General features: G+C 46.0%; 1 protein-coding gene across 1 annotated transcript; it reads left to right on the top strand.

Moving 5' to 3' along the window:
- Window positions 1-917: 917 nt before the first annotated feature.
- Window positions 918-11,312, top strand: LOC117898166. The gene is made up of 5 exons (XM_034807375.1): window positions 918-1,062; window positions 1,892-1,983; window positions 2,178-2,288; window positions 10,421-10,690; window positions 10,777-11,312. The coding sequence occupies exons 1-5, from the start codon at window positions 957-959 to the stop codon at window positions 11,155-11,157; spliced, it is 960 nt and encodes a 319-aa protein (XP_034663266.1). The 5' UTR covers window positions 918-956; the 3' UTR covers window positions 11,158-11,312.

Consider the following 11,312-nt stretch of genomic DNA (forward strand, 5'->3'; position numbering starts at 1 on the left):
ATTAACAAAATGCTCGCCCCTCTGCAGCCATGCCCCTGTGTAGCTTTTGCTTTTGACCATTAGCTTCTGTGTTTTTGCGGCTCGAGTGGGAAATGGAAGCTAAACAATTGCCAGAAACAGTTGCTGATTTTGTGGTCTAATTGATACACAAGAACAGCAGCAACGAAGGACAGCAGCAGGACAAAGGGACAGCACAGAACAGAACAAGATGTTTCAGGCAAAAGTTACAAATGCAAGGGCCAGGCAGCCATCAGGCAGCAGCAACTGACAATTGTTTTCAATGTTGTGGTCAGCAGCTATACATCTGTCTCTCTGTCTCTTCTCTGACTGTCTCTCTCGCACATCCAATCTATTTCAGTTGTCACACACACACAGAGACAGAGAGAGCGTAGCCCAAAGCTGTCAATCAGTGGGTGGTGCATCTGCCTGGGGCATACGCTGCGTATGCTTAATGCTATTTGCCACACACAGACAGACACATCGTTTGTGCTGCTGTTTAGTTAAAGATTTTTGTGTTTCGCATTGCTGCAGAAAAGTTTTTTAAGCACGTCGAACTCTTGAAACTCTTGCGCGTGTCAGGCAACAAAGTTGTCAAAGCAGGCGGAGACACGAGTGACACGAGAAACCCAAGACAAAAGACAAAGGGGAGAGGGACATAGACACAGACATGGACTAGCAGAGTGGCTGGATAAATAGACTAAAACTAAGGGCAACATTTCAATGTGCAGCTACTGAAACTTCTGACAAGTAGCCGGGCAGAGACAGAGAGAGAGAGAGAGAGAGCGCCAGTTATCAATAAAGCCTGAGAGCAGGAGGCAGCCAGAGAGCTTCATCTCAAATATGATTATACGCCTGATGCTTGAGAACTTTTGCCATGCTCTTGCTCATGCACTCTAAACTCTTTACAGACGCAGCAGCAACGAGGAAGCCAGAAAGCCAGAAGGAGCAGCAGCAAAATGGCCAGCGAACGAGTGGCCAGAGGGCCAGCCGCAGGACTCCTGCGCTCCACATTCAATATGCTCGCATTCAGTTGGATTATAATCAGCGAGCTAATGCTCAGCGGTAAGTGTGTGGCTCATGCCTCAATCCAGCAGACAGAACCCAAGCCCAGACTTTTCCCTTTCCATAAATGCCAACGCGTTGCTTTTGATTCATATTTCGGTTTGTTCAATTAAAGCCACATTCGTTCGTTGCAAAAAAACGCCAATCGATGGACACTTCATTTGTTTTAAATCAGTTTTCATGCCGCTGCCACATGCCACGCTCTCGTCTGGCAGTATTTATCCGCATCCTGAGCCGCGCGTATCCGAATGTATTCAATTAAGTTGATTACGTGCCAGGATATTGCATGTATAGAAATAGTTGCAGCTCAGCTCTTGCTGCAATTTATTTCAACATTTTCCCACTTAATGTTGGCTGGGATAAGTCATGGCCATTTAATGTGGATAATTCGTGTGTGTGGCAGCTGGGCGCCGGCTCTCTGTCGCTCTGTAAATGAATCGAAATGGAGATGAAACTGAAATGAAATAAAATGCAAATAAATTGCATTAAATGCAAGCCAAATTCTGGCCCTGGGTCCACTGTCATAAATTAACACGCGGGCCCGGGCCCGGGCGTGGGCGGCAGGCCTGATCCTTGTCCTTTGGCAAACGCCCCGCCCCGCGCATAATTGAGTTTTATTTTCACTCGTTTTTTGTTCAATTTCTGTTTTATTGTGTGCTGTGCCTGGGGGCATAATCGAATTCAAATTGTTGCCACATGCAGTGCACGAAATTCGCAATTCTCTCTCTCTCTCTCTCTCAGTTCTGTCACGAACAAACTGTCAAGTGCATTTACATGTGTGCTGTCTGCTGATATTGTTTTTGTTTTTGTTTTTGTGTATTTACTGCAGCTCATTGCCTGAAGGATCTGAAGATATTTGTGCCGGAGGCCGTCATCATGGGAAATGCAGCGACATTGTCTTGTCAATATGATTTGGAGCAGGTAAGTGACATATCCTCAAGGAACAACAGTGGCAGCAGCAGCAGCAACAGAGACTGAAGCAGGCAGGCAGGCAGGCTCTGAGGATATTGCCAGCGGCGGCATGCTTAATTATTATAATTACTTGCACTTTGTCTTGCTGCTGCTGCTGCTCCACTCAGCCTCTTCATTAACGCATTTTGCCTTCCGTTTTGCAGGCTGCACTGTATGCCGTTCGCTGGTACTTTGGCCAGGAGGAGTTCTATCGCTATGTACCCCGCGAGGCCAAGCCCACATTTGTCTTCGCCGTTGCCGGCATTAATGTTGATGTAAGTTTAATTAAGCTTGGCATGTGCTGGGGTCCTCTCCATTGTGTCCTTTCTTCACTCTCCATTTAATGAACAAATCACAAGTGCGCAGCAGCGACGGGCGGCCATGTGTTCGAAAAAATATTGTGAAAATATTTATAAATGTGAAAATGGTGGCAGCGTCTTGTCCCTGCGGGTTTTGCCCCTACACTTCTCTCTGTGTCTCTGTGTTTGGGTCACACTTTTCATTTCTATTGCCATGGCATACGAATATTTGTACACTTTTATTTACAATATTCGTTTGGGTGTTTGGCTGTTCTTTCCAATTTACATAGTGCGTGTGTCGTGTGTGTTGTGTGTGCAGAATTGGGACAACATGCAGACCAAACCCAAATGCAGATACTGCCGCTAACCCTAGCCCTGCCCTATCCCTGCCGCTGTTTGAAATATGGCGAAAAGTGCAAAATAGTTTATGGCGCTATGCACACAAAAGCGAACAAATAACCGAAAAACCCCCCCGAACACAAGCAACTGGCGGGTCATATGTGTAGACCCCTTGCTAGTGCTCAGCATTGTGCATGCCATGCCATTCCCTGCCATTCCATTCCATTCCGTTCCGTTTGTTCCCATGCAGCGCTCATTAATAAAAGCAACAGCCGCAAGAGTAGGCAATAAAATCGGTGCCAGGGAAACACCAACAAATATTTTTGAACACCATTTAAAAATCAGCAGCCGGTTCCAGTTTTAACCGCAGAACAAACAGAGAGGGCAGGGGGATACGTAACCATTGAAAATGTGCAGCAGAGAGAGCAGAGACAGGAGGACAGCGTTTGCTATTCATTTATGCTGCAGGGAAACGAAAGAAATGGAGTACTGGAAGTGGGAGATGCTCCATGAATGGAGAGGAAAGACTACAAAAATGTATGTAAATAATATCTGAAATAGCTGCCATTAGCTTAGATACCCATTAGAGCGCCTTTCTGCGCAATTTTCCTTCCCATTGTAAATGCCAAAAATCATAATTTCACTGCCTGTTCCGCTGCACATGTTTGCATCGCGTATACCCTGCGCAAACCCTCGACATTGCAGTGTATAAACCCTCTTCTGTATGGGGTGCCGTGTTTGCATGTTAAAACGAATCGATTGTCGTATAATCATAAATAAATAAAATTGAATTTGCCATGAAAAATGTGTGTGTGTGTGTGAGTGCGGGTGTGTGTGTGTGCGGAGGGAAATATAAATTGAAAACTCATTCGTCCGCACATAAAACTGCAAACTCATTTACAAACACTTCGGGGCACATTTTTCACACAAAAATTCGCCAAAAAAAAGAGCTGAAAAGGGGAACGTTAAATAATCATAAATAATGGCATGAAGAGGGGAGGAGGAGGGTGTTGGGTGTGGGGTTGCATGATGGAGTAATGTTTGTTTTATGTAATGGAGGAGCTGCCCACCCAGCTGGCATCGATAATGGGGTGGGGCACTGGCCACATCCATCAGCAGGAGAGAGTGGGGAGTGGGGCGTGTGTCCCCTGCCGGACTTGATTAATTTGCTTTGATTGTGTCTTTAATTTGCACTCTGCCCCAATGCAGCAGACACCAAAAAACGAAAGAAAAACATATATAAAAAATAGAAGAGAGAAAAGAGAAAAGAAAAGAGAGAAAAGCGAAACACGAGAGAGAATAAAAGGAGGAGCTGCCCGGCTGCCTGCTGGCTGCTCGAATGTTAATTTGCCACTAATTAGCATTCAAAGGCATTTTTGCACTAATTAAATATTTCGATTGCAGGCCAACAGCACCAGTTGGAGGCCAGCTGGGGGGCGTGGCCGTGGGGGGGCATGCGGCTATGCGTGTTAATTATTTCCAATTTCCTCTCATTTCCTACCCACTCTTTTCTCTCTCTCTCTCTCTCTCTCTCACTTGTTGTTTCCTCTTTGGTTTCTCTTTAGTTTTTTTTTGTTTTTGATTTTATTTGGCGAATCGGAAACTATTCATTGAGCGCATTGGTGGCTTAATGTGATGCTGGAAAGAGCCTACTTATGTGAGTGGAGCGCAGAGGCAGTGTAGAGGCAACGCCCCCAAGTGGAAATACATTTTAATTTGCGAAGAGAACTGCTTGAGGACGCAATCAGCCATGAACCACCTCAAAAACAGGTGAAAAGCATAAGGAAAAGCAAGAGGGAGCAAGTGGTCATGGCCCAATGAAGAAAGCCATAGAAAAGAAGAGAGGAAGGAGAGGTGGGGAGCTGAAGCCTCGATTGCATAATGCAAATGATTTAGCCACAGCATTCGCCGTGCAATTAAGTTTGAAGGTTAGACCAGAGTTTTAGCCACTGCCAGCAGCTGCACCTTTTGTACAACAACAACAAAATAATAAAAGCCAACAGCCAGCACTCGGGGGCAGATCGAAATGGGGCGCCACTGGCCCCCACAACTAAACTTAAATTGATAGCAGCACTAACGAATGGCAGAGGCGTACGTCAAAGGCCACACCGGGGCAGAGGTCGAGAGTCCAAGCCACAAATGGAAAATGGAAAATGGAATTTTTAAGTTATGCCAAGCAGGCAGCAGGCAGCAGGCAGGTGCAGCTGCCACAGCCATGATCTAGTTGCAGTTGCAGCGGCAGTGGCAGATGGATGTGCGACTCGAAATTGTGGCAAGTGCCGTAATTGAGATTAAAACATTATAACTTGACTTGTTTTACTTGTTTGCTAAATCATTTCAAACAGCTAAACACGGCGAAGGCTTAATGAGAAAAGTTACCATGCACCGTGCACCACACACACTCTCCATGTGTGTGTCAGAGGTGGCGCATAAAGGAGGCAAGCACTTGAATGGCAGCTGCTGCTGGAGCTCCTGCTGATGATGATGATGCCGCTGACATGCCACCACCACTTGTGTGGGTCCATGTGGGGGGAGCTGGCGTGGCCAGAGACCGAAGTGCACTCGTGTCGTCCACTTGAGCGTTATTGGAATGTAAATGTATGCATATTAAGGCGGATATCACGGGACGCAAGAGGCAGATAGCAAGTCGCGTCGTCGACAAACTTCAAAAGTCATTCAGCAGCGCCGGCAGCGGCACATGTCACCCCAGCGACAAGTGCAGAAAAATATGCATGTACATATGTAAATGTAAACGTAAATGTATACATATGTACGCACATACATAAGTACATAAAAAACGAGGAAAATGAACGGGAAAAAATCATCATGTTAAATGTAATTAAATTTTTAATTTAGAGACAGAAAGCGCTGCGCCTCGCTTCGGTGGCGAATCTTCAATTAAAAACACAATTACGAGAGAGAGAGCGGCAGCAGCAGCAGCCACCCGCTGAGCCAGAGGGGGGCAGGGCTGTGCAAGGGTAAGGCCAAGGGTCACAGCAGGAGCAGGAATAGGATATGCCAAGTGCCACTAAAGTTTTGCGGCTTATTCATTGTCTGCCACAACAATAAAAATCGCCAGCAAGCAGGCCTCTACTCATGCCACTGCCGCTGCCTCAGTGTCCTTGCCACTGGCTTTCCCCTTAGCTGTGGAGTTTGTTGGAGGCTCCCCGAACAACTTTTTGCACACTGTCAACACGGAAGGAATTATTCCGCATTAAGTTTGTGGTAATGGCAGCCAGTGGCAGTTCCAGTTGCCGTTCCCCGTCTCTGTCTCTGTCTCTGTCTCTGCCTGCTGCCGGAATGTCCTGGCGCTTGCTTTTAACATTGTTAATAACCCGACACGCCGCCGCCTCACATTTATGCACAGCAATGTGCGCCGCTTAAAAGTAATGCACTGCCAGCCAGCAAAAATACAAGCAAAACCCAAGCCCAAAGGCACAAACCGAAGACCAGAAGTGACCGAAAAAGTTGCTCCCGTATTTGCAGGACTTCTCTTTGGGGCAGCAGGACTCTTGTTAATTAGGATGCGCCATGCAGCAGTGGGTGTGCCCTTCTTTTTGTTAAGGCTTAGCCAGGAAAGTTGCAAGAAGTGCAGGCAAAAATGTGAAAAAATAATCAGCTAAAGTTGCTAGAGAAAAAACCTCATTCCATGTTGAAATGATGCCATAATCGGAGCCACACATTTGTTGTTCTCACATCGAAATATGAGCATCTATATATCCGCCATATCCCCCCCAGCTATAACACACTTTTTAGAGCTAAAAAACAAAACCCAGAGAGAGAAACAGAGCCAGAGCCCGCACTTCAAATACCATTATCCACTCAAGCCAGTCACATGCAGGCGCTCTTCCCTCCCTCTCTCTGCACACCCCTCTGCAGCCAGTGCAATTTTCCATTTTCTATTTTTCTATTTTCCTAGCTGCTTGTTTACGCCGTCGAGTGGCGGTGGCGGCGGCGGCCTTGGCTAAAAATTGTTGTGTTGCGTTGTGTTGTGTGTATGACAAATGGCAACAAATAAACATAATAAATAAAAGGCGAAATGCATTCCGTGAAGTGTGCTAGAGGGAGGAGTGGGATAGCAGCAGGAGTGGCATAGCGACAGTTGCAATCGGAATCGCAGAGTGTAACTAGCTCCCAGTGCTCCACAGTGTCCGAGTGGCATCCAGCATTGGCTTTGGGTGTTGGTTTGTTGTCTGCCGCCTGCCGCCTGCCGCCAGCCGCCCGCCGCCAACAATGAGCACAATAAAAAGCCATGCATTTTGCAAACACCCAAAAATTGTACACTGGAGCTCGAAGCACTGCCAGCTAGCTGGTTGCAACAATGCGTGGCGCTGGCTGGGGCAGGAGCAGCATAACAACCGCACCGGAAACATCTCATTCACTAAATTTGTGGTCGGTTTTTGCACAAGCGTTAGGCAGTCGAAGTTGTGAAATGCCAGCAGCGGCCACTGCAATGGAATGAGCAGGAGCATGCCGCATGCAGCAGGGGCATGTGGCATGAGGGAATTGCCAGCGCCGTTACTTACAACAATGCTCGCAGGCAACGGAAATTCGGCATGACATAATACGTGCACATGCGAGAGAGAGCAAAATAGAATCCGAATGTGTGTGTGTGGTTGTGTGTGTGTGTGTGTGTGTGGGTGTGTGTGTGGTGTGGCCACCGCGACTTGAGTTGATACAGCAATAATTCATAAAGTGTTGCATGCAAACGAGGCTGCAGCTGCGACAGAGAGAGCGTTGGCTAAAATTAAAATTGCTTCACAACAAACAGCGGAAACTCAGCGAGGAGGAGCCACAGAGCCAGACAGAGCCGAGCGCTGGCTGGGGGTTTGGGGGCAACTGCAATGAAATTCATTGTCTTCTTACCACTCGACGAAGCTCGAGCCGGAGCTCTAGCTCTTCCTCTCTCCTCCCTGCCTCGCAGCGCTTTTTGCAGTAAAGTTATTATTTCATAAAGCCAGAATTATTGAAACAATACTTTACTCTCACACATGGCAGCCACTCCACTCCACTCCCCTCCACGTGCCACAGCTTCTGTGTGTGCGTTTGTGGCATGCAAAATTACGCTTTAGTGGCATCATTTTCGTTTTGTTTTTCGTTCTTTACATGCCACAAAGTTACAGCTGCGGCTAAAGCAATATAAAATATAAATAGAAATTAAAAGGCAGCAAATAAAAACACAAAAAAGAATAAATATGAAAACAGGAACGGAAAAAAGTCGAGGGAAAAAAAGTTTCTGCACGACAAAAGCAAAGTTAAGTTGAGTTCTGCTGCTGGTAACTGGTGGCTTGAATCTCATGCGAGTGGCTACAGTTTTCACATGTGAAGGGGGGAGCCAGGCAGCAGCTCGCAAAAGGAAGCAAGTAGCAGCGCTGCGAGGGTGCACGACTGGGCATATAATTCCTCAAAATGGCAGACATTTGCGTTTTGTTTGGCGCGCTTCCTGGCGCTGCCACTTCCGCTTCCGCACAGAGAGAGAGCAGAGCAGAGCAGAGCAGCAGCAGCAGGAGCACCAACAAATAAAGTCACATGCAATTAAATAAATATGACAGAAAGCCGCACACACCCAACCCAGCAACCAGCCCCGTGCCCTGTGGCATAAAAACTACTGAATAAATAACGGACGAGCGACAGGAACAACTTTTGGCCGTGTCTGTCTCTGTGTATCTGTTTGATTACATAATTAGTGTCATTTAATTAGATGCGGATTGAAATCATATCAACGGGGGCAAGTGGCAAGCGGCAAGCGGCAAGTGGTTGCTGGCAAGTGGCAAACGCCAAATGGCCGCACAACAACATTTATTATGTGGTAAAGTTCAGAGAATTACGAGCATTAGGCGCTGCTTGTGAGCTAACTCTGGTTTGAGTGGGCTGAAAGTATTTTAATAGCTCATCAGAGATGGACGCTGAACGAGCGAGTGCACTGAGAGAAAGAAGTGGAAGTTTATTTTAATATTTGCAGAAAGATTTTAAATTGTGTAACGAGATTTATACAGTTTTTAATTGTATTTTGACATGGAAACTAAAATATTTCTTGAAATTAATTTTTATGAGATTAAAACATATACATAAATAGATATAAATTTCGTATCCAAAGTAAACTTTAATGTTTCCGATATTTCCAAGTTTTGTTTTAATATTTAATATTGGTAAAATATATTTTGTTCAATTATATTTTGACATTTTATTGAAAATATTTATTGATGTTTATTTATATTGATTTTTATTCGAGGTAAATATATTAAAAATAAACTACAAACATATTAATTATATTATGTACATTTTTTTTTTGATTTCCTAAACATTTTAAATATTTTATAACTATTTTATGGTATTTATTAATTACATTTAAAACCCTTTAAAATACTTGTAGGCTTAAATAATAATACAATAAAATAGGTATGAAATATATAAAGCTTTTCGGATACCTAAATTATTCAACAAATATTTGTATTTCATATGTAAAGTAAATTTAAAACTTTCCACAAAGTGTAAACATATTTTACCTATTATCTTTTATTTCACTTTATTTTTTATTCGATTTAAATCACACACAAAAAGCCTTTTATATTCAAATCCAAATTGTATGCCATTTAATCCACTAGCAGACAGATCTCTTTTCACCACTCCACAACTTTCTCTGAGTGCACTCGTGTAGTACAAAATTATAATACATATGGGAGGGCATGGGTTGGCTCTGCCCCAGTGCACATTATTCATGCCACAAACACACACACAGCACACAGAGCGTGCAACACTCAGTGGCAGTGCCTGGCTCTCCCTGCTCTCCGCTGCATATAGAGAACCTTATCAATACGTTTCGCATTTGTTTTCATTTTACGATTGCGTAACGAGATCAGCGTCGACAAATCCAAAAGCCACTGCAACCACAGCGCTAGCTGTGCCGCGGGTGCACACACACACACACACACACACACGCACACACATGCAGCAGGTCCAGGAGTCGCATTCATGGAGCCAATATGCCAAAATGGCAACCGCGCAGCAGCCATAGATCCCAGTGTCCTGTGTGTTAGCGAGTGCCTGGCGGCCCTTATCGACATTCGCGTTATCTGCGAATGAACTGGCAGAGAACTAGGAAAGAAAACAACAACCAAACTAAATAGAAAAGCCGGGCTGCAGGGCGGCTGCTGGGCAACTGGCGAGCAATGCGCCAAAGTGTTGAAACAATCGTAAAAAGCTGTTGTTCGCCTCGGGCCACGAGCTGTAGGGATTCCTGGAATGTGCCAATACGAGGCAGCGGCATTCACAACAAGCAAACAAATAGCAATGGCAGTGGCAGTGGCAGCCATGCACGGATTAGTACGAATGCAAATGAAACAAAGCGTTGGGGCAGGGCATGGGACAGGGCAACGTTCGGTGCTCGGCTTTGGCTTTGGTGGCATATGCAAAACTCGAATGGGTTTTGCTGTTTGTCTGAACTTAAATACAAAAGGCCAGAGCGGGCGATAAAAGGACACACACAGACGCAGATGATAATCGCGACTGTTCGCTGCTGAAGTGGATTTTGAGTAGGGTATTGCACATTGCAGAGCAGCAAACTGTTTGCCAAGTGGCAAACGATGGCTGGCAATTAACAGAATATGCTAAAACGGTGACAACGATCAGGGGGAACGGATGGGCATGCACACACTTCCCTGTGGCACTTCATGCCTCGTTGATTAGCAACACAAAAATTGCAACGGTTGCGCTTTTCCTGCCAGCAGATTATGCGACTTTAATGCCACTTCCTCCCCGTTTGCTTGCAGCTCACCAATTCGGATGCCACGTCCGTCACATTGAAGGGTGTCAGCCGTGAGCTGAGCGGCAGCTATCAGTGCGAAGTCTCCGAGGATGCGCCGCTCTTTCACACGGAAATACGCTCCGCGCACATGCAGGTGATTGAGCTGCCCAAAGATGATCCCGTGATGCAGGTGGACAAGAAGGTGATTGGCGCCAATGACCACTTCAAGGCTGTGTGCACTGTGGGCCCCTCCTATCCACCGGCGAACATAACATGGTACATCAATGGACGAAAGGTGAGTGAAAGGTTCAAGATTGGCTGCTAATGGGGAGAACTGATTCCCGCTCTTTCTGCTCTGTTCTTTTCTGTTCTTTTTTTTAGGTCTATAAAACCCCGCTGCAGCGCATCACACAGGATGCGTTTGAGGGCTCCACGACATACTCCTCGCTGGAGATCTATCCGCACAGTCAGGTGCTGCAGGGCTTCTTCCAGGCGATGCCCAAATATCAGCCGAACATAATGCTGCTCTGCGAGGTGTCCATCCTGCACGTGTTCCACAAGAGTGTGCAGCTGCGCATTGGGTTGAGCAATGCGCCGCCAACGACCATTTCGCCCAATCTGCTCGGCCTCGAGGGCTCCAAGCGGTATGCCAACGGCGATCCGGACAACTCGGCGCTCACCGGCGCCTCTCAGTGCATCTGCTGCAGCGCTCTGGGCGCTGTCACACTCGCACTGGCGACGCTGGCGCTGGCACAGCTGTGACCGGTATATGCAGCAATATAAACAATTATTATTGGAAAGCAAACACGGGGGAGAGTGGAGCAGGAGCAGGAGCACGAGGAGGAGCTGGCACATAAAGTGTAATTAAAAAATAACAACAAAAAAACAACAAGAAACTATACAAAAATATGAGCGAA

The sequence above is a fragment of the Drosophila subobscura genome, chromosome O (genome assembly GCF_008121235.1).
Source record: "Drosophila subobscura isolate 14011-0131.10 chromosome O, UCBerk_Dsub_1.0, whole genome shotgun sequence".
Lineage (NCBI taxonomy): Eukaryota > Metazoa > Arthropoda > Insecta > Diptera > Drosophilidae > Drosophila > Drosophila subobscura.

Coding starts and splice junctions, on each gene's coding strand:
- LOC117898166 (XM_034807375.1), top strand. CDS start 957: ATGGCCAGCGAACGAGTGGCCAGAGGGCCAGCCGCAGGACTCCTGCGC. Junction 1,063..1,891: donor CAGCGAGCTAATGCTCAGCG/GTAAGTGTGTGG, acceptor TATTTACTGCAG/CTCATTGCCTGAAGGATCTG. Junction 2,289..10,420: donor TTGCCGGCATTAATGTTGAT/GTAAGTTTAATT, acceptor GTTTGCTTGCAG/CTCACCAATTCGGATGCCAC.